This window comes from Dendropsophus ebraccatus, chromosome 7 (genome assembly GCF_027789765.1).
Source record: "Dendropsophus ebraccatus isolate aDenEbr1 chromosome 7, aDenEbr1.pat, whole genome shotgun sequence".
Lineage (NCBI taxonomy): Eukaryota > Metazoa > Chordata > Amphibia > Anura > Hylidae > Dendropsophus > Dendropsophus ebraccatus.
The window spans coordinates 11412037-11437047 of NC_091460.1; the positions used below are offsets into that span (position 1 = coordinate 11412037).

At 42.8% G+C, this 25011-nt stretch overlaps 1 protein-coding gene across 1 annotated transcript; it reads right to left on the minus strand.

The window, feature by feature from the left end:
- Nucleotides 1–230: 230 nt before the first annotated feature.
- LOC138796436 (vomeronasal type-2 receptor 26-like) lies at nucleotides 231–21919 on the minus strand. The gene is made up of 8 exons (XM_069976038.1): nucleotides 21724–21919; nucleotides 21222–21287; nucleotides 18257–18457; nucleotides 17729–17880; nucleotides 14107–14340; nucleotides 9708–10721; nucleotides 4682–4805; nucleotides 231–1138 (listed from the first exon to the last, which is right to left on the minus strand). Exons 1-8 carry the CDS (start codon nucleotides 21917–21919, stop codon nucleotides 231–233), a joined length of 2895 nt encoding a protein of 964 aa, XP_069832139.1.
- Between the last annotated feature and the right edge of the window lie 3092 nt (nucleotides 21920–25011).

A 25011-nucleotide genomic window follows, 5' to 3' on the forward strand; every position in this document is an offset into this window, starting at 1 on the left:
CCATCCACTCAATTTCAACATTGTGTGAACAGAGCCTTTCTGTGCTATACTTTAGTAAAACAGCAAAACAATTGTTTAGCTGCTTTAGTAAAGCTCGTTTAAATTCGAATTTTTGATCCGATGCTCGATCGAAAACGAATCTTTCGAGTAGTGCAATACTTGATGGAATAGCTACTCCATCGAGTATTGCCCGCTCATCTCTAATCAATATCAGTGATCACTACTAACAATCATTCCTTCCTCTTCCCCAGCAGGTCGGTTTTTCTATTCATTTCGGATCTAAATAAAATAATAAAAATTTTTGGAAAAAACACACATCCTAACAGTCCAGCACTGGACGCCATCACTGCAAAGATCTCCACAGCCACCATGTATTTCCCTTTGGTGCTCAGATAAGCCGGGATCATGGCGATCCAGACACTGCAGAACACCAGCATGCTGAAGGTGATGTATTTGGCCTCATTGAAAGTGTCCGGTAATGTCCTCACCATGAAAGCCAGAACAAAGCTCACCGCTGCCAGAAACCCCAGATAACTCAACATGGAGAAGAACCAGATATCTGACCCTGCATTACACTGAATGAGGATCTTCCCAGGATAAGACTGAGTGTCCAGGTCCTGGAATGGTGGAGAGATAGACAACCAGATAACACAGATTATAACCTGAATGGATGAACACAACATCACTATGGTATAGGGAAGCTTCACACTCAGCCATTTCCTCCAGGGGCTTCCAGGCTTGGTGGACTTAAAAGCAACGCAAACCATCACAGTCTTGGCGAATAGTGAAGAGACGGCAACTGAGAAGAAGACTCCAAAACTGGTTTCACGTAATCTACAAGTGACATCAGTGGGACGACCAAGAAACAAGAAGACGGAGAGGAAGCTGAGGATGATGGAGACCAGGAGGAGATAACTCAGGTTCCGGTTATTAGCTCTAACAATAGGAGTGTCCCGGTAGGAGATAAATATTCCCAATATGGAGCCGGTCAGAAGACATCCGAAGAGCGAGACACCGGAGAATACAGAAGCCATTGTGTCATTGTGGTAAGAGATGAAGTCCAGGACTTTGGGCAGACATCCGTCTCTCTTCTCATTCGGCCATTCATCACTTGGGCATTTAATGCAGTTATCACTGTCTGTAAGCAGATTTTACAACATATTACATAAGGTAGACTACACTCACCAGGCACTTTAATAGGTACACCATGCTAGTAACGGGTTGGACCCCCTTTTGCCTTCAGAACTGCCTCAAATCTTCGTGGCATAGATTCAACAAGGTGCTGGAAGCTTCCTCAGAGATTTTGGTCCATATTGACATGATGGCATCACACAGTTGCCGCAGATTTGTCGGCTGCACATCCATGATGTGAATCTCCCGCTCCACCACATCCCAAAGATGCTCTATTGGATTGAGATCTGGTGACTGTGGAGGCCATTTGAGTACAGTGAAATCATTGTCATGTTCAAGAAACCAGTCTGAGATGATTCTAGCTTTATGACATGGCGCATTATTCTGCTGAAAGTAGCCATCAGGTGTTGGGTACATTGTGGTCATAAAGGGATGGACAAGGTCAGCAACAATACTCAGGTAGGCTGTGGCGTTGCAACGATGCTCAATTGGTACCAAGGGGCCCAAAGAGTGCCAAGAAAATATTCCCCACACCATGACACCACCACCACCAGCCTGAACCGTTGATACAAGGCAGGATGGATCCATGCTTTCATGTTGTTGACGCCAAATTCTGACCCTACCATCCGAATGTCGCAGCAGAAATCGAGACTCATCAGACTAGGCAACGTTTTTCCAATCTTCTACTGTCCAATTTCGATGAGCTTGTACAAATTGTAGCCTCAGTTTCCTGTTCTTAGCTGAAAGGAGTGGCACCCGGTGTGGTCTTCTGCTGCTGTAGCCCATCTGCCTCAAAGTTGGCCGTACTGTGCGCTCAGAGATGCTCTTCTGCCTACCTTGGTTGTAACGGTTGGCTATTTGAGTCACTGTTGCCTTTCTATCAGCTCGAACCAGTCTGCCCATTCTCCTCTGACCTCTGGCATCAACAAGGCATTTCCGCCCACACAACTGCCGCTCACTGGATGTTTTTTCTTTTTTGGACCATTCTCTGTAAACCCTAGAGATGGTTGTGCGTGAAAATCCCAGTAGATCAGCAGTTTCTAAAATACTCAGACCAGCCCTTCTGGCACCAACAACCATGCCACGTTCAAAGGCACTTAAATCACCTTTCTTCCCCATACTGATGCTCGGTTTGAACTGCAGGAGATTGTCATGATCATGTCTACATGCCTAAATGCACTGAGTTGCCGCCATGTGATTGGCTGATTAGAAATTAAGTGGTAACGTGCAGTTGGACAGGTGTACCTAATAAAGTGGCCGGTGAGTGTAGATGTACAACATGTTTTTTTCTGCCGACAATCTTGTATGTTTCTATATCTTTCAGTCTAGCAATGTTTCTGCTTCTTCACACAGATTTTTAAAGCAGTCTATCTATCTATCTATCTATCTATCTATCTATCTATCTATCTATCTATCTAAATAGAAAGCGATGACCAGCGGCACACCAGTTGTGTAAAAACAAAACGTGATGATTTATTCGTGAATCAATACATCTCAGCAGGTGCAACACAGTCTAGCACGACGTTTCGGCGGGGATCCGCCATTTTCAAGTGCCCGCCGATCCCCGCCGAAACGTCGTGCTAGACTGTGTTGCACCTGCTGAGATGTATTGATTCACGAATAAATCATCACGTTTTGTTTTTACACAACTGGTGTGCCGCTGGTCATCGCTTTCTATTTGGATTAAAGGTTCGTGGTCAGAACCAAGCCAACTGGCACCCGCACCGCTGAGATCTGTAGTGCCACTCGCTTCCACAGCATATCTATCTATCTATCTATCTCTATCTAGAAGATGGAGAGTCCACAGCACACCAGCTCGGGTGGTACAAAAAGTGTAGTTTATTCCAAAATGGTGAACAAACAGATGCAACGTTTCGATAGCCTCATGCTATCTTTCTCAAGCATAGTGGGTGGGTCATGATGACATCATTAAATATGTAATGAGGGTAATATATTCCGCCCATAGATACAATTTGCATAATGGCAATAACATTGTATACAGTAAAATATAAACATATTAAGAGCACTACAAGTGCATATATAACATAAATACCACAAACCAAATAGTGCTGTGACTAGTGCATTGCGTGATTGAACAAGTCTTGAGATATACACACACATTATAAAACATGAAATAGTTCATACTGAATGACTATTAAATGATGGCATCATGACCCACCCACTATGCTTGAGAAAGATAGCGTGAGGCTATCAAAGGTTTGCATCTGTTTGTTCACCATTTTGGAATAAACTACACTTTTTGTACCACCCGAGCTGGTCTTCTATTTGCAGAATCCTTGGCCTGAGGACTTATTCCCTGAGCACCCGTCACATTGAATTTGGATGTGGGGCTTGTTTTCTACTATCTATCTATCTATCTATCTATCTATCTATCTATCTATCTCCTATCTATCTATCTATCTATCTATCTATCTATCTATCTATCTATCTATCTATCCTCTGTGCTGAAGATCTAGCCTCTTTCTTCAAGGACAAAATTTACAAAATCCATCATATCATCTCCCAATCCACAAATAGTATTGATCCAGTCCCATCTTCCATTACTTCCTTATCCCTCTCAGCCTTTAAACTAGTGACAGAGGAAAGTCTCCAGACTCCTCTCCTTCTATCACCCCACAACTTGCTCTAGTGACCCTATTTTCTTATACTTTTCTCCAGTCTCTTTCTCCTGCTTTCACTAATTACTTAACTAAAATCTTTAACCTCTCTGTTTCTTCTGGGATCTTTTTTGAAAAAAATAAAATAAAATCTCTCGACCCATCCTGTACAGCCAACTATTGAGCTGGCTCTTATCTCTAAAATCTTCGAACATCTAGTCTATTCTTGCTATCCCATCTCCTCTCCAGGCTCCGCTCTATCGGCCTCAAGGACTCTGCTCTTTCCTGGTTTTCCTCCTATCTCTCTGACCGCTCCTTTAGTGTATCATTTTCTGGCTTCACCTCGTCTTCTCTTCCCCTTACTGTTGGGGTTCTTCAGGGATCAGTCCAGGATCCACTCCTTTTCCCACTTTTTACCTATTGGACATAGTATCAGCAAGTTTGGCTTCCAGTATCATATCTATTCTGAAGATATCCAGCTATACACCTTCTTCCGTGATATTACCTGAGCTATATACCTCCTCCCGTAATTTCACCCAGCTATATACCTCCTTTGGTGATATCCACTCCTTCAAAACACCAGTAACTGTCTATCTGGCGTCAACCCAATCTTCCTAAAACTGAGCTGCCCTCCGTCTGACATTAATATCTCATTTTGTGGTACAACCATAACCCTAGAAAGCAAGCTTGTCATATAGGGAATATGTCTGACCATATTTGATCTCTTTTACATTCTTGTCAGCTGCATTTGAAAAACTTTTTGTCCGTTCCTTACTGTTGAATCAGCTAGAACTCTCTAGGGCTAAAGTTGCACCTATTTAGTTGTGAGTTGCATCTATTCTTCTCATGTCTCCATAGCTGTGTATTGGGTTGTGTGTACACCCTGTTGATCATCAATGTTAATATCCCCTTTGGTAAGACAGTCCTACTACCAGTCCGATTGGACATCTCTCCTTCTGAACACGGGACGCAGTCATAGCAGCAGGTATGGATTGTTTGTCTCGCCATTTTCCTACTTCCAGGTAAACATGGTTCTGAGCAGCGGGATACTGGAACCTGAAGGAGAACACAAAAACTTTTACCGAATGACAAAGACTAAGGCCAAGATTTATCAAAGGGTTTGAACTGTCCACAGTAACCAATAACAGCTCCCACTTCATTTCTCCTGAGCTGTAATTGGTTGTTGTGGGCAGTTTACAAAAGTGTGTGTATATGACAAAAACAAAAGGGGACCTAAAGTTACAGACTATGAAGTGTCCGATCGTATCAATAGGGGTTTCTTATATAGAAAAAATAATCACATGGCTTCAGCACAACATCTAAGGTTTGAAGTCTGCATAGAGCTATGCAGGGTGGGCTGGCCATCTGCCATTTCTGGCAAATGCCAGATGAGTCGGTCTCCACCATAGGCCAGCCTTGCCTGCCTCCTGGTGATGTGCTATTTCCCTTCACATCACCAGGGACAGGATGCTGCTTTAGCCCGCCACTAAATGTTGTTTACTGACAGAGCAAGGATCCATTGGCTTTCCACTCCGCCAGTCACTCTTGTGGTGGCAGGCATTATAAAACTTCTGGCCACAAAAGGCCACTCTCTTCCCCAATTCCCCAGCAGATGGGACATGTCACAGAGCTTGGAGGAAGAGAATTCAAAGATGGGCTGGCCTAGGAGATAGGTATGTATGTGTGTTTGTTTTTTTTTTGTACTAATAAGGGATGCCTGCAAAAGTGAGAGGGGGCTTACTACGGGGGGATCCCTACAGGAGTGCAGGAGATTTACTTCAGGGAGATACCTACGTTAGGGGGTTATTCTACAGAAGAGGTTATTTTTTTTGCCTACAGGGGGTTACCTTCATAGCGTAGGATTGCATAGAGAGGTATTGCCTACAGGTTAATTGCCCATGGGATGGGGGGCATTACCTACAGGGGAATTGCCTACGAGGGGAATTACTTACTTTTTAGGGGAATTACTTTTTTTCAACCAAACCAGGAGTGTGTTAACAGAAACTGTGCAAATCTTTCCATTATAATTTTGACCCACCTGTTCCACTTCCACCATGTGTGAACATAGCCTATGAGTGACGTATATTACAGAGGTGAGTAGAAAAATCAAGGTCGGTAAGTTATTCAGACAGAGTAAAGCAACAACAGTAGGCAGGAAAGTGAAAGAACACACAGGGGAAGCACACAGGGAAGTAAAGATGCCAAAAGAGTTGTATTTACTTTATTATTATTTATTTATTGTTTACTTTTTGAAACAAGTCATGGCTGCGGTGCCATTCCGTGATCCAGAACGCACCCCCTGTCACTCATACCTGTTCTCAGCAGAGACTGAAGCCCATGTGCAGGGGCCTAGCGCCGCTGTTGCTTAACCCCACTCCAACACACTCTTGTGCTAATTCCTGCTCTAGCCTAGCTACCCTAGCATTGTGTTCCTAACTTTCCTGCCCATGAGTCCAGGTTCTGGTGTGTGAGTTCTGCCTCAGCTCTCTGCTCTGTACCTGCCTGCTATCCTGCCTACATGCCTCCAGATGCACTTTGCCCACCACCTTGCACTGACAAATGCATTTAAAGCGACTCTGTACCCACAATCTGCCTCCCCCCCCAAAAAAAACAAACAAACAAAAAAACACTTGTACCGTCAGCTGCTTTTAATCCAAGATCTCTCCTGGGGTCCGTTCATCAGGTGATGCAGTGTTGTCCTTAAAAACAACTTTTAAACTTGCAGCCCTATGCCAAAGGGCCGTGGCCTATACTGTGTATGCATTAGGCTGACACAACCTCTCTGTCCCTTGCCCCCGCCCTCCTCATCATTAGGAATGCCCCTGGCAGTTTTTTTCCCTATTCCCCTGCAGTGAACACTGCACAGGTGCCTTAACAATCCAGCCCATGTGCCGTGTTGTCACAGCTGATGAATAGGAGACAATCTGCCTGGAGCATTCCTAATGATGAAGAGGGTGGGGAGGAGGAACAGAGAGGGTGTGCCAGCCTAATGCACAGATACTCTACGCCACCGCAGTTTGACACAGGGCTGCAAGTTTAAAAGTTGTCTTTTAGGACAATAACTGCATCACCGGCTGAACGGACCCCAGGACAGATCTTGGATTAAAAGCATGTGAAGGTACAAGTGGTTTGGGGGGGTCAGATTGTGGGTAAAGAGGCACTTTAAATGTATTATGTGCCTCTATCCCTGGTGTCTAGTGTGATCACAGAGGGGAGATCCCTTCTGCTTACCGGGCTCCGGAATCTGTAGATCTGGGCTGCGACAAAAAAAATGTATAAAAAATCCCCTACCCCATATGGTCGCTAATTGTTCCTCAGGACAACCCACACAACATGTTTTATCGGTGACCGACTTATTATACAAAAATATATGCAATCGGTGAACTACCAACGATAATTTACCAACATGTTGAAAAACAAAAATGAACAAATTTTAATTTGTTGTTTGATAGTTGGGTTTTATTACACGGACATATAATCACTCATTTTCGATCATAATATAAATTTTTTAATGAAAATCGTTCTCTGTAATGTCGCTGTAATACTGTACAGATCACTTTACCGAAGCCTTGTCTCTTTGCCACAAGTTTTAGTTAGTTTTAGACCTAGTGGTCTCAGGATTATTTTATAATACAGACAGTAACATGGGAAAATGGTAAAAACGTTTTTTTTTTTTTGTTGTTTTTTTTATATAAAACTATTTTAAAATTCAGCAACACAATCCCTTTAAATACGGACAAGGAGAGAAAGGAGCAATGCACATCACACCCATGTTTGACACTAATGCCTCTCAGCTACATTTAAAAACCAACGCCAGGATGTTGGTATATAATATGATCAAACCATATTGCCCCATGCACCGCGTGCAGATCCCCTGGTTCACATGAGTCCCTACAATAACTCAACACCGTGTCAGTCAGTGACCGCTGACCCTGCAATGCGTACACAAATATTTTAAATCACTTTAAATATTGTATAGTTTTTGATCTCCTTAAATGCTCCCCCCCAAAAAAAATAAAAATAAATAAATAATATTAATGATAATAAGCCATCAATGGTCTACCTATATTCTTTATTCTTTTATTTCTATCTCTAAACTTAACCCCTTCAAGACAGAGCCATTTGATGCACAAAAGTCCGGGTCAAATTAACGCAATGTTCCTCTCCGCCTTCTAAGAGCCATAGCACTTTTATTTTTCCACCTACAGGACTGGTTGGGGCCATCTTTTGTGCCAGGATTTCTAGATTTTATTAATATCATATTGGTGTAACAGAAACATTTTGATCACTTTTTATAAAAAAAAAAATTCTGATATATAATTTTAAAAAATCCGTAATCCTGGTGTGTTTTATTTATTTATTTTTTGTTTACACTTTTCACCGTGCGGGAAGAATAATGTAATATTCTAACCCCTAGACGACCCTGGGCGTACAGGTACGTCCTGTGTTATGAAGCGCACCAGCAGTGAGCAGTCGGGCCCTCCCCGTTAATGACTGGCTGCAGCGATCGCACTGCAGCGTGTCATTAACCCCTTAAATGCCGAGATTGTGGCACAATCGCAGCGTTTAAATGTAAATGACTGGGACAGCCCCTGTTACTTACTGATCGAGACCCCTGCAGTGTGACTGCGTGGGTCCCGATTGTTTTACTGGACTGCCGGAGGTCTCTTACCTTCCGATAGGGATTGCCGATTTTTTGTTATATATTAAAAACATTTAATAAAAAGCGATCAAAACGTTTGATCTTCAAAAATATGGTATTAATGAAAACTAGACATCATGGCGCAAAAAAAGACTTCCCATACAGCCCCGTTGGTGAAATAATTAATTGCAAAAAAAAAGGATTTCATAAAATTTTCTTTAATAACATTAGAGAATCCGTGTATGGTTGTGTTCGGACTGACCTATAGAATAATGGTATCATGTCGCTTTTACCATATAGTGCATTATGTAGACACAGGAACCCCCCAAACGTTACCATATTGCATTCTTTTTTACAATTACATCAATTTATATCTCTTTATAAATAATAATTTTGGGGATCCGTCATACATGTTATGTTAGAATAAAAGACGCCATTACAAAGTACAACTATTCCTGTAAAAAACAACAAGCCCCCACATGGCCCTGTAGATGGAAAAATGAAAGTGCTAGAGCTCTTAGAAGGAGAGGAGGGGGAAAAAAAACACAAAAAATGAACATTTGCATGGTCCACTGGGTCATTTTGGGCTTGGTCTTCAAAGGGTTCAGTTCTGCACGCTATGATATATATGTTTATTTTATTTTTATAATGGACAAGGGGTTATATTAAACTTTTATTGGGGAGGGGTATAAAGTTTTTTTTTTTACTACTTTTTTCTTTTACACTTTTTTTCACAGTAAGATGCAATCATTGGATTGCATATACTGATCTATGCTATGCCATAGCATAACATAGATCAGTGTTATCGGCATTCTATGTATAGAGCCTTCATGAGAGCAGACTCTATGCATAGAATGTCAAACTGACAGGAAGGACGTAAGAGGCTTACCCCCACCCGTCAGTACATGCGATTCAGACCCCCGCAGCCGATCACTCAGACAGAAGCTTGTTCCGTCACTAAGTACCTTAAACATCACAATCGCAGCTGCCTCTCCTCACCCTCAGCTCCTGGGACAATGATGTGTGCAGGGCCGCTCTCACTGCAGCGGTCCCGCACACATCAAACCCCTTCACAGTCAGGAACGTGCATATACGTTCCTGCTACACTTGGTATGTGCAGCAGGAACATACAGTATATCTATGTATTGCTGATGTGAAGGGGTTAAAGGCATCAGTCTTATCTCCACTAAAGGCAGGACTATGGTATCAAAAATCTAAAAATAAATTATTAAAAGGGTAGGCTGACATACAGGGCACTTCCCCCATAGGGAACCAGGGTAAAATCACAAGATTTACATACTCATAATGCTTCTTACCTCCTCTTTGTGTTTCCATGTTATAGATTGGGAATTTATAGAAAGATTTTGATCGCCATGATTTCCTACTTTGACCATATGTGTCATCCTATCTATAAATATCCAGTTTATTATCTTATATGGATGTGCAGCTTCTCCTTGGTCATTGAAGTAATATGAAGATGCCATTGGGTCCAGTGGAGACTTCATCCTCTGTATGTAACGCTGTAACCTCCGGGTATATTGTAGAAGTCCTGGGATAGAATGTTCTTGATATTTCTCTTTTATATATAAGAACATTTCATGTAGAGCTTTGGCCAGGATTTCTACGGCACGATACAAGTTTGGAGACACACCCAGTGAGAGGTAATTCCTCAGACTTGGCACTGCATAGTTTATAATGCCATCATACCCTTCTTTGGTTAAATTTAATGGAACAAAAGAGTCTTTATCCTTATTTCCTTCTATTGAATCTACTTTCGACCAAAGTTTCTCAGTGTTGTATAAATTGGGGAGTTTCTTGTAGTTTCTCACAAAATCTTCCTCTTCGGGAAAAGCTTCTGATGTAAAGTCCACGGCTAGACTTCCATGCAGTGCGGGATGCTGGCGCTCTGTAATGATGTCACTGGAAGCCCAGGATGGTGGAAGGATAAAAGTTATATTTAAGAATATAGATCCATAAAAAACGAGTATATCAGCTCCATAACTAGAGTAGGTGCCACATATTACAATGACACGGACTTTTGGATTCTCTATAATCTGTAAAAGCTGTACTAAATCATTGACATTCTTCTCTGTAAGTTTTATAATGTAAGCGGCACAGATCCCGTCCTCTCTCATGTACTTCCTCAGTATCCGCAGCTCATTCTCTCCGGCATCATTATCCGATACTAATATCCCAACCCAGGTCCAGCCAAAGTGCTTCACCAGTTTGGTTATTACCATATTGTGGACGTGGTGATTCTGGACGGTGCGGAAAACATGTGGATAGAGGCGTCTATCAGATAGTGAGTGGTCGGTGGCTCCATAGCTGATCTGCACGGAAGGAAACAAAAATACTAATTGTACAGACTCCTCCTTATGGCTGGGCATCTGACAGCCAGAAACAGCAGGGGTCCCAGGAATAGAAATGTCATTATGTAACACTTCCTTGGTTGCTTGGTCACCAGATTTATTACCAGTTCAGCATTAATGATGAGCCAGGTTTGGAACTCTAAAGTGTGCAGGATCTACAGGCCCAAATGCTAGATCTGTAGGCAAATATGCTGCAGGGTGTTATAAGGAACCTAGATTGTCCATGCCTTGTATCCAGGCTAGAGGAGAGAGTCTCACATACACACACACACACACGCAGATACTGCACACAAACAAACACACACAGAAACTACAACACAGACACTGAACACAGAAAATACACACACAGAGACACTGCACACAGACATTATACACACAGACACCACACACAGACACTACACGCACAGACACCACACACAGACACTACACGCACAGACACCACACACAGACATTATACACACAGACACCACACACAGACATTATACACACAGACACAACACACAGACACTACACGCACAGACACCACACACAGACATTATACACACAGACACCACACACAGACATTATACACACAGACACTGCACACAGACACCACACACAGACACTACACGCACAGACACCACACACAGACACTACACGCACAGACACCACACACAGACATTATACACACAGACACCACGCACAGACATTATACGCACAGACACCACACACAGACACTGCACACAGACATTATACACACAGACACTGCACACAGACATTATATGCACAGACACCACACACAGACATTATACACACAGACACCACGCACAGACACCACACACACATTATACACACAGACACCACACGCACATATGCTGTACACAGACATTATACACACAGACACCACGCACAGACACCACACACAGACACTGTACACAGACATTATACACACAGACACCACGCACAGACACTACACGCACAGACACCACACACACAGACATTATACACACAGACACAACACGCACAGACACCACACACAGACATTATACACACAGACACCACACGCACAGACACCACACACATATGCTGCACACAGACATTATACACACAGACACCACGCACAGACACCACACACAGACACTGCACACAGACATTATACACACAGACACCACGCACAGACACCACACACAGACACTGCACACAGACATTATACACACAGACACTACACGCACAGACACCACACACAGACATTATACACACAGACACCACACGCACAGACACCACACACATATGCTGCACACAGACATTATACACACAGACACCACGCACAGACACCACACACAGACACCACACACAGACGTTATACACACAGACACCACACGCACAGACACCACACACATATGCTGCACACAGACATTATACACACAGACATCAAACGCACAGACACCACACACATATGCTGCACACAGACATTATACACACAGACACCACACACAGACACCACACGCACAGACACCACACACATATGCTGCACACAGACATTATACACACAGACACCACACACAGACACCACACACAGACATTGCACACAGACATTATACACACAGACACCACACACAGACATTATACACACAGACATTGCACACAGACACCACACACAGACACCACACACAGACACTGCACACAGACATTATACACACAGACATTATACACACAGACATTGCACACAGACACCACACACAGACACCACACACAGAGATTATACACACAGACACTACACGCACAGACACCACACACAGACATTATACACACAGGCACTGCACACAGACACCACACACATACACTGCATACAGACATTATTTACACACACACACATCACACACAGACATTATACACACAGCCACTGCACACAGACATTATATACACAGACACCACACAGAGACACTGCACACAGACATTATACACACAGACACTATACACACAGACATTATACACACAGATACTATACACACAGACACTACACACAGACACCACACACATACACTGCACACAAACATTATACACACACACATCACACACACACACATTATACACACAGACATTATAAACACAGACACTACACACAGACATTATACACACAGACACTGCACACAGACATTATACACACAGACACTGCACACAGACATTATACACACACACATCACACGCAGACATTATACACTCAGGCACTGCACACAGACATTATACACACAGACACTATACACTATACACACAGACACTGCACACAGACATTATACACACAGACACCACACAGAGACACCAGACAAAGACATTATACACACACACACACATCACACACAGACATTATACACACAGACACCACATACAGACATTATACACAGGTACTGCACACAGACATTATACACACAGACACTATACACACAGACACTGCACACAGACATTATACACACAGACACCACACACAGACATTATACGCACACACACACACACACATCACACACAGACATTATACACACAGATACTATACACACAGACACTACACACAGACACCACACACATACACTGCACACAAACATTATACACACACATCACACAGAAACACCACACACAGACATTATACACACACACATCACACACAGACATTATACACACAGACACTATACACACACAGACACTACACACAGACATTATACACACAGACTATACACACAGACATCATGGGGCTTTTTCACCTCAGCTTCACACTCGGTGAGCTTCTAGCCAGACATAGCCAAGATGGGGTAGCTTGAGAGGAGATAAAGAGAACTGTTTTGGTACAAAGTCCCACACAGGGGTCCTGGTCTCCAGGCCAGGCCACTGGAAGAAAACTGCAGAAGGATCCCCTCCTGGTAGACCTTGCGTCAGAAAAATGCTGACAGGAACTCACTAGACTAGTTTCCCCTCAGGGTATATACTATGCTGTGATTGGACAAAAAGAAACTGGAAGGACATCGCTCTGGTCTGTGATTGGTGGAAAATCATCCCATACAACAGTGGCATAAATAAGGTAAACAATACAGTTAGAAAGTTATCCCCTTGAGTACCTCTCCTCATCTGTGCTAAATAGTACATAAGACACACTGACAACTGTGTGGCGGTCCTCGGCTTCTGAAAACAGCCAGCTGCCGCTGGGTATGTAATAGGGTGGAGTCCAAAGCCCTCTCTATATACAGTTGATGCCTCCCCCCCTCCAATCTCAGAGCATTTAACATTGGAGACGTTACAGAAATTACAGAGACATACCCATTCAATCAAATTATAACACTAGTAATAAGTAATGGAAGACAATGCCTGCAGTATCCAGTACCTGAGGATATCCATATAGTCCAAGGATCTGTGCTGCAGGAATAGTGGTAGATGAGTGACGGTCTCCAATGACACCGACCAGCTGGCCACCAGTACGGCTCATACAAGAGTAATTCAGTATCTTTTTATCTGGGCCGGACAGAAGATATAAAACGCGTTGTACAGCTACTCGCAGATCTGCACAGGAGTCATATATATGATATCCCAGAGTAATGTTGGGTAAAATGTCAGGATTCTGGTTAATATTATCAATGGCAAAGAGAAAAATCAGAGAATGTATGATCCCTTCAAAATGTGCCCTGTAAAAAAAAAATTAAAAATAAAATAATAATAATAATAATAATAATATATTTATTTTATGCTATAAAGTACATGACTTCTTACTAATTTCCTAATATCTTTTGACCACACAGGATGAGTATACCAATCAACTGTATATGGAGAGGGCTTTGGACTCCACCCTATTACATACCCAGCGGCAGCTGGATGTTTTCAGCAGCCGAGGACCGCCACTAATAGACGGGATGGAGCAATCTCCAATGCTGGCTCTTTCAATTGTTTAGAGGCATCTGTCAACAATTACAGCAAAACTGAAACAGTATGGCTGCGTGTGATTGATGGTGCAGGGGTGAGATCAGTGCCCTTCGATGAAGCCAATCCATTGTCTTGGCAAATGCTGCTGTGACTAAGCTGCTTCTACAATTTGACTCTATGGGCCCTTTTACACAGAAAGATTGTCTGACAGATTATCTGCCAAAGATTTGAAGCCAAGGCCAGGACTCGATTTGAAAAGAGGAGAAATTTCAGGCTTTCCTGTATGACCTGATCTCTGTTTATAGTCTGTTACTGGTTTTGGCTTCAAATCTTTGGCAGATAATCTGTCAGATAATCTTTCTGTGTAAAAGGGCCCTATCTGTATAAGCAGATAAATCAGTTCAATGTTTAGCAATGGCAATGCATTGACTTTCATTAGCAATCACATGATTGCCTATAGAAGCCCCTAAATAAATAAATAAATAAATAAATATATTATACCTTCTATATTAAAAATTCATATTACCAAAAATTTTCAAATAAAAGATTGTAAACCATAAAAAAACAAACAAAAAAAACCCAATATATTTGGTATGGTCAGGTGCAGAACTCTTCAAACTAATCAAATGTAATAGTAATCCCTTAAGGACCGGGCCTGAAATGGCCTACCTAAAGCCATTATTACCTATCCGGCTGATTCTGAGATTGTTTTCTCGTGACATATTGTACTTTACATTTCTGGTAAATTGGAGTCGATACTTATAACGAATCTTTATGGAAAAAAAAACTAAATAACGTGAAAAATTGCATTTTTCCAACTTTTTTGCTTATACAGAAAATGGTTATGCCACATAAATCATATATTAAATAGCATTAGCAACATGTCTACTTTATGTTGGCGGCATCTTTTTTTTTTTTTTTTTTTTTTACAATAGGAAGCTTACAATATTATTAGAAACTTTCCAAGTTTTCACTAAAATTTCTAAATCAGATTTTTTTTTAGGGTTTATGCTATGTTCACACTGCGTACGATTCCGGCAGTAGTTCGTACGCCGCCGTACATGTGTGGCTGAAACTACGGGCGTGGGAAAAATCGACATGCGGCCGGATGCGTATGAACCGCCAACATATGCCCGCCGTAGTACAGTTCTGCTTCCTAGCTTGTTTTGAAGCGATCTGAAACAGGTCATTTACTTGGAAATCTTCGCCCAGCCCAATAAACTCACAGAACCTTTTGGATCAAAAAATCAAGTTCAATTTGGCTGAAATAAGTACTTCATACGGGACCGCATGGAAATCCACGGCCGTGAGTTCGAACATTTCCGTCCTCAAACAATGGTCGTGTTCATTTTTCACGGCGCGGTATACGATGCGGTCGTAAGTTCATACGTAGTGTGAACTGTGCGGCCGTATATCGTATACTTTCAAGCGAACGCATCAACCTCAAAACTACATGCGTATATTCGCGGTTCGCACTATGGCCGGAAAGATACGTAGTGTGAACATAGCCCTTAAAGTGTATTTGAGGGGACTGTATGTTAGAAAGCCCCACAAAGCACCCCATTTCAGAAACTGCACCCCCCAAACTCTGCAAAAGCACATCCAGAAATTTTTTTAACCCTTAAGGGGAGTCACAGAAATAAAAGCTAAGTGTGTAAGAAATTTGAAAATTTTTATTTTCTGTGCAGGGATTTTATTGTAATCCAATATATTTCATTATTATAAAATTATTACCAGAGAAATGCACCCCAATACTGATTGCCCCGTTTCTCCAGTTTATAGAAATACCCCATATGTGGCCCTATTGTGCTATTTGACTCAATCAACCCCAGGGGGGCTTCTAGTATATGTGTAAAAAAGTAAATTAATAAATATTAATTAATAAAAAAAAATAATCCCATCCCCTAATAAAAGTTTGAATCACCCCCCTTTTCCCATTTTATAAATAAAAAATAGATAAATAAATAAATAAACATGTTTGGTATCGCCGCATGCGAAATTGCCCAAAATATTAATTTATCACATTTCTGATTTCGGTAAACGGCATAAGCGGAAAAAAAATCCCAAAAAGCAAAATTGCGCATTTTTGGTCACATCAAATCCAGCAAAATTGTAATAAAAAGCGATCAAAAACGTGTATATGCGCAATAAAGGTACCGATAGAAAGAACACATCATGGCGCAAAAAATGACACCTGACACAGCCCCATAGACCAAAGGATAAAAGCGCTATAAGCCTGGAAATGGATCGATTTTAAGGAACATATATTTCTTAACAATGGTTAGAATTTTATACAAGCCATCAGATAAAATAATATTCGTACCGACTTGAGGAACATGTATAACAAGTCCGTTTTTCCATAGGAAACACGGCGTAAAAACGAAGCCCCCCCAAAGAAATAGAATTGCATTTTGTTTGTTTTTTTCAATTTCACCGCGCATATATTTTTTTTTCTGGTTTCACTGCATATTTTAATGCAAAAATTCAGCCTGTCATTGCAAAGTACAATTAGTGACGCAAAAAATAAGGGCTGATGTGGGTCTGTAGGTGTAAAAATGCAACTGCTATGGCCTTTTAAGCACAAGGAGGAAAAAACGAAAACGCAAAAACGAAAATTAGCCTGGTCCAGAAGGGGTGAAATGCAACATGGCCCTCAAAATCCATTCCAGCTAAATCCAGCCTCCAAAAGCCAAATGACGCCCCTTCCTTTTGGAGGCTCGTATTGTGGCCGCATTTATTAAGTTTTTACATAATTACATAAAATAAATAGAGCCCCCCCCCCCCACACACACACAATTATACAAAGACATGTAAACCCACTCACCCCCTCCCCCCAAGAGGGAAAAAAACCCACCCAACAAAACACCCCAACCCCTCCATCCCTCCTCTCCTCTCTAAATGTCCATTATCCTTTTATATTCGGTGGATTCCTTATATTGACACCAGGAATACCAGGTATCTAGAAATCTATTATTGTTTTCTCGTAATTGTGAGGTAAGGTCTTCCATTTTATATATTTTTTCAACCTCATTTAACCACATTTTAACGGATGGTATCTCCTCACTCTTCCATAGCATTGGAATACATACTTTAGCCGCATTAATCAGACGACGTACCAATGAGCGCCGATAACTCCCCATTGGAATATCTGACAGATGTAATAAAAACAAGGCTGGTGTAAAAGGCAAAGGATATGCTGTAAAACTGGAAGTTATTCTCCACACCTCTTTCCAAAACCCATCTAAACGTGGACAATTCCAAAAGGTGTGAATAAGTGTTCCCTCCTCCCCACACCCCCTCCAACATCCTGAGGGACTTTCTGGGTAAACTCTGTGCAGCCACGTTGGAACACAATACCACCTAGAAAGGATCTTAAAACTAGTTTCTTGATATCTGCTCAAAATTGAGGAAGTATTGGTGAGTGCATTAATGCGAGTTTTCTGCTGTTCCGTAAGAGTCTTCTCTAAATCTTTCTCCCACTCGGACAGGTAAGGAGGGCTGATGGTGTTCGGGGGGGGGGGGGGGCGCAAAGAACTGAATAAATAATAGATAGAGAGTGACGCAGATAACCCACTCCCGTGCATAACCGTTTAAAATCTGTTGAAGGTCTATCATACCTGCATTAGGCAGAGAGCGCAGAAAATGGTTCAGTTGAAAACATCGCCACCAGCCCAGTGGGCAAGGATCAGTTACTCCATTCAGATGGACAATTGTAATCCAGTGCCCCTCCTTTATAAAAGCGCTAGCTCGCCCTGCATTCGCCAAGTGCCATTTCCTAAATACCGTATCCTCAATTCCCGGAGTAAACTCTGGGTTCCCTATGACAGGGAAGAGCAGAGAGGGGTGGGGAGCTAAATGGCCCTTAGATAAATGCTTATCACACATCCTAAGCGTTGGGGTGATTGTTGGGTGCGTAGAACTGTATTGAAAAGCCCTTGGGATCCACACTACAGAAGTCAGATCCCACTCCATACTATTCTGTTCCAACTTAACCCATAGTTTATTCTCCTGATGGCGATGCCGGTCTAATACTCTTGTTAAGTGTGAAGCAACATAATATAGATAAATATTTGGCAGTCCAAGACCCCCCTCACCCTTAGGACGAAACATTATACTTCTAGCTAGCCTAGGGGTTCTGTGTGCCCAGATGAATTTAGTAAAAAGAGATGAGATAGATCTAAAAAAAATAGACGGTACTGATATTGGGAAGGCCTGGAACAAAAACAATATCCTAGGTAGGACATTCATTTTAATAATCGAGCACCTTCCAAACCATGAAAAGGTCCCTTTATGCCATTTATCCAGATCTTTTGAGATGGTTTCAAGAAGAGGGAGAAAGTTCGCCCTGTATAACTGTGATGTTTTGGGGGTCAAGTATACTCCCAAATATTTCAGTGAAACTGAATTCCATTTAAAAGCAAAGGAAGAAGATAAACCCTGCACCACAGAAGCCGGGAGTGAGATATTCAGTGCTTTAGACTTCTGAAAATGTATTTTATAATTGGAGAGCTCCCTGTAACGTGCCAACTCTTTAAGAAGGTTAGGAAGAGAAATAATTGGATTTGAAAGAAAAAATAGTAAATCGTCTGCAAACGCTGCAACTTTGTGTTCATGCCCTTTTAATACAAAACCCCTAATATCCTGGTTGCGTCTAACATAACATAGAAAAGGCTCCAAGGTGAGAATAAAAATCAAAGGTGAAAGATGGCATCCTCATCACAAATGGCATAAAAGCCGCACATAGCTCCCCCCCCCCCCAGTGCCTCCTTTGAGAAAGCCAGAGAATTTCTAGCAAAACTAGTCAGGACCTTCTAGGCATTGAATTTTAATGATAGTCAGATGAGTTGTATTTAGTCCGGTGTTCAAAGTACAGTGTATTACTGACATAGGTATATGTGAGTATTGCAGACAGTGAGGCCCGTACTCAAGGGCAGCGTGGCACCCTGCCCGCTGACCGTACGAGTAGGATCTCCACTGCAAACTGCAAGAAATACGCCGCACATATGCAAGTGACAAGCCGTATGCTGTCAACACGCGGCAACTCTGATAGCTTGTAAAATAGCGCTACTTCTGATATCAAAGAAAGATACAGCGATATGTGAACATAGCTGATTAGAATAATCAAACCCGTACTCAGGTGCAGCGAGGCACAGACCCGCTGACCGCAAGAGTAGGACCTCTACGGACAACTGTAAGGGAGATACCGCACTGCTCAAAGTGACAAGCCGTAGCGCTGTCAAATACGCGGTAACCCACACAGTTCACAGAATAGGGAGGGCGTAAGCGGGCGCAGTATAGCTGCAGCCCGGACATGAAGGGGTGGGCAATAGGGGGTTAACAGGGCTTAGGTTAGGTGAGCATGAGGGCAACGCATGGTCAGGCTGTGGGAAAAGGGGATGGAGTAGGGGGAGTGGGGATGCGGGCAGAGGCCAATAGGGGGGCAGGGGATAGCGTCGGGGAGGGGAGCAGGGAGGAAGTATAAAGGCAGGGGGAGGGGTTTTCTGCTTACCAGCTCCTCTGTCCCGGACCTGAAGCGCCCGCCCGCCCGCCCTGTTTCTTGGTAGGTGGGTGGTTGGCTGATGTTGTTTCATTATTGTCGCGGCAGCTGCGGAGGGGTGGTCGTGGATGGCACTGTGTGAGGAGGTGTTGGAGGTGAGATCTTGAAGGTGGCAATCCCCTCTCCTTTAGGTTGCAGGGAGATGGGGCATGGTTGGTGGTGCTTACCGCTTAGGCGGAGGAATATTTGTTATCTGGGAAGCAGTATTGGGGCATATTTGCCAGCCCTGAGTCGGCGCGGTGCGACAGGGGGACCAATATTTTTCATACTGCTGCTGGGCCATCCATGACCTCCCTGATGGGTATGTTATTAGGTTGGGTGGGAGTTATCGGGGTTTAAATAGTTGGTATTATGTTTGACATGTTATTTATTGTTCAATAAAAGGCTGCTGTGGCCATTATTCCAACGTTAGCAGGTGTCATGTCTTCTTTCAAGGTAAAGGGGAGGGTATGGGGAAGGGTAAGTTAAGATAATGGTGGGGATGTGTATTAAGGTTATCATTTTAGGTAAATTTGCCCTGCCCCTAGTCAAGCGCTACCTTTAAATCTAAAAGAAAGAATAAAGGGCGATTGAAATCACCCGCCTATCAACAACTGCAGCAGTGACACTAACAGTACCAGTCTCAAACCACGTAACACGCAGAGCATACTTGTCATAATAGCTCTTTATTCCTATCCAACAAGTGAATCGGAGACATATGCGATTAGCCGGCAATCGCTTGTCCCGTATTAAATGAAACTAGTCAACTGTTAAGTGTTGTATAGCGCACACTATTACATATAAAATACAGTATACTCATCGCAGCCCAGCGATATACTGTAACAAGCCTATCGAATATAGCAGGCTCACATACCAACACGGACCACAACAACCATACTGATTATCTTTTAATGTAGCACTGTATATACACTAGCACGTGTTACTTTTTCAGTTTAAGTTGCTCAATAAAAGTTAAGTTTTATCCCTACGGGGAAAGAAGGTAACTTTCTGCCTCGGCAGATCCAATTTCTCTGTTAAGTTATTACCTCCCAATAGGTGACGGATCAAAACATCCTCAAAGATGGCATCCTTGACAAGTGCCAATAAAAATGCTAAAGAAAGGCGAGAGAAGGCCGTTGACCGAGACAGCTGCCGAGGGTGAAGAGTACAACGCTCCCACCCAAGCTAGCATATTAGGACCAAGTCCAAGGTGAGATAAGAGAAAAGGCCAGCTGACTCAGTCAAAGGCCTTCTCCGCATCCGTGGAAAGAAACATTAAAGAAGAAGGGTATGTGGATGCGTGATGTATGATATTTATTGCCCGAGTGGTATTATCACGTGCTTCACGTGTGGGCATAAAGCCTCCCTGATCCAAATGAATAATATGCTGTAAGTGCGGCGTAAGTCTAGACGCTAGTATTTTTGCAAACAATTTTAGGTCCACATCTAGTAAAGAAATGGGGCGGTAATTATGACATTGGGATGTATCCTTCCCCTCCTTGGGAATAACTGTAATATAGGCCCTGAGTGAATCGTTGGGCAGCTCACCATCCCTTACAAGCGAATTGAAAGCTTCCAAGAAATGATCCTTGATTATTGGGCCAAATTTCTTATAATATGATAAGGAGAATCCGTCCGGACCCGGGGCTTTATTCGCATCCGAGGACCCAACGGCCTCTTCAAATTCCTTTGTTGTAATCGGTAACTCAAGAGCATCCCTAATTTCAGACACTAGACTCGGCATGCCTGAGTGTTTAATATAGTCATCTTTTGCTGTATATACTGAAGCGGAAGGGGGTTGCACGTCAGAATTAGGTAATCCATACAGAGCTTCATAAATAGGATTTAAATACTTCTGCCATCTGTGATGTCTGGGAAACCCTCTCCCCTCTCCTTGAAGTAATATGAGGGATAAAAGTACGTGAGCGTTTCACCCGTAGTGCCCGTGCAAGCATTTTACCTGGTCTATTCCCAAATTCATAAAAACACCGTTGCCACTTGGCGAATGCCGCCCTAGCCTTCATAAACATCATATCTCACAATTTCATACGGAGCATGCAAAGCTCCTCACCCACTGCCACTGCCCCAGTGCGTTTATGGCACCTATCTAGTACCGCAATTCTAGAAAGCAATGAGGAAATCTGTGCCGACCTTTCCTTCTTAAGTCTAGTACCAATTTTAATAAAGGAGCCCCGAATAAAACATTTGTGTGATTCCCAGACAGTGGTAGGTGGTACCTCAGGTGTTTGAATAAAAAGAATTCTCTTAAATCCCTTTGTATCTCCTCTACCACCTTCGGATCTTTTAGGAGCGATTCATTAAGGCACCACCTCCATGTCCGGTTCTCCTGTGATGAAAGAGAAAGTGTTAAAGAAACCAGTGCGTGATCAGAAAACAAAATAGGGTCAATCTTAGTGGTGGTGACCCTTTCCAAGTGAGCATGAGAGATAAAGACATAATCTATACGTGAGTACGATTTGTGCGGGTGGGAAAAAAAACTGTAGTCCTTGTCCGATGGATGCATAAGACGCCATACATCCATTCATTGAAAAGAGTGAAGAGTGGATTTAACTCTACGCAGTGAGAAAGTGCAGATGTCCGAGAAGAAGTATCAAGAGACGGGTCCAAAACCATATTTAAATCCCCCCCCCCAAACGCTTCTCAGGGACATTGAGTCCCTGGACATTTAAAGAAACACATGTTATTGTAGTCATCTCCAATTCCGTATAGGATTATAAAATATTGAGAGGGAAAAAAAAAAAAAAAAAAGAGGGAGAGAGAGGAAAAAATAAAATAAAATAAAAACACCCAACAAAAAAAAAAAAAAAGAAGAAAAAACAAAACCAGCCCTCACACTACTTGGGAATTACCCCTACCCGGGCGCGGTCAGACAGGCGCAAACCCACCCACCAATCTTTCCCGGGCCTAACACTCAACTCTCAGAGGCGTGGAAAGAAACCGCTGAAAGGGGGGGGGGGCCCTCCCAAGCACCCGTGCTTGTATCTCTTTTTCCAGATTTTTATAACCTTGAAGACTGACCCCAAGAGTATAGCCATAAGTCAGAAGATGAGAAGAGAAGAATGAGGGGAGAGGGGAAAAATCTTTTATCCTCTTGTGAAAATGAAAAATATCAAGACAAAATCAATGATTTAGTGTAAAAATTAAAAAATGTTTACACTAAATTTTGGTCTAGCCTTTAGATTATTTCCATTTCCACAAGGGTTTAAAAGAGAAAATGAACACAAAACATATAGTGTAATTACCCCTGAGTACGAAAATACCCCACATGTGGAGATAGTGTGCCATATGGGCACAGGGTAAGCCACCAAAGGGACAGGGAGCTATTTAGAGTCTAGAAAGGAGGATGGAGGCCATGTCGCAGCCAGGACAGTGGAACCCCCCCACAAGTGACCCCATTCTGGAAACTACACCCCTCAAGGAATCTAACAAGGTGTTCAGTGAGCATATGGACCCTGCTGGTGACGGCATATATGTAGAACATGTGCTGTGAAAATGAAAAATACATTTTTTTTTTTCATTTTCACAGCACAAATGTGTGTAAGGTTGAAAAGGACAGGAGTCCATCAAATTCAACCTGTGTTGATCCAGAGGAAGGCAAAAAAAACCTCGTGAGGCAGACGACAGTAGGCTCATCAAAGGAAAAAATTCCTCTCCAACTCCAAAATCCATCAAATTTATAAGGTCATTAGAGAAATAGAGTTTGAAAAAGTCTATTTCTCTAACACCTGTGGGATTCACTTGGATTCCTGCTCATACTACTAAGCCAGGAATCTGGGGCTTATTATTTTTGGGGTCTGGGGTCCATAAGGGGTAACCTGTCTGGGGGGCAGGGGGTTGGATGGGGGTCACCTGTCTGCATGGTGGGGGGCGAGATGGGATTGATGCGTCTGGGGGGGGGGCGGGGGGTGAGATGGCATGACGTGTCTGGGGGCAGGCCCAAGGCGCCTACTTGGATATTCATCATCACTGGATGATGATGAGGATTCACTATGCCAAAATGGAGGAGTTGCTGATCAGTGGCGCACCTAGGTGCGATGCTGACCAGCACTCAGTGGCGGTAGGGCGCGTAAAGAAGAGGTAAAAATTGGGAACAAAAAAGTGGGGAAAAAAAAAAATATATATATATATATATATATATATATATATATTCCTCCTACCCCAAAGCTATTGATTAGTGTTTAATACACACTGATCAGCCGCTAGGGGGCAGTAGAACGATACTCGACGGAAATAGACGAAGGCAGACGGAGGGGGAGCCCGAAGAGCCAAAGATAGACGACGGGGCAGCCGTAGATAGAAAACGGGGAGAAAAGGACGACGTGGGAATGATCGATCTTCGCTTGGGACGCCTGGATCAAGTGAGTAAAGTGCAGACCCAGGTAAAAAAGCTTTTAGTTTATACTTATTGCCGTGATCAGTCAAAAACGGCGATCGTGGGGGTTGCACCGTGGCCACCCCCATGCAGTACATCAATGGTGACTGGTGCTGTCTCGTATGGGGGGGGTATGGGTGTGTGTGTGTGTGTGTCAGATTTTGACTCAGAATCGGCTGTGACTACAGAGTCTATACTATAAGAGCAGTAGCACTATGGGTCTATACTGTAAGAGCGGTCACACTATGGTGTATATACTGTAAGAGCGGTCACACTATGGTGTATATACTGTAAGAGCGGTCACACTATGGAGTCTATACTATAAGAGCAGTAGCACTATGGGTCTATACGGTAAGAGTGGTAACACTATGGGTCTATACTGTAAGAGCAGTCACACTATGGGGTATATACTGTAAGAGCGGTCACACTATGGAATATATACT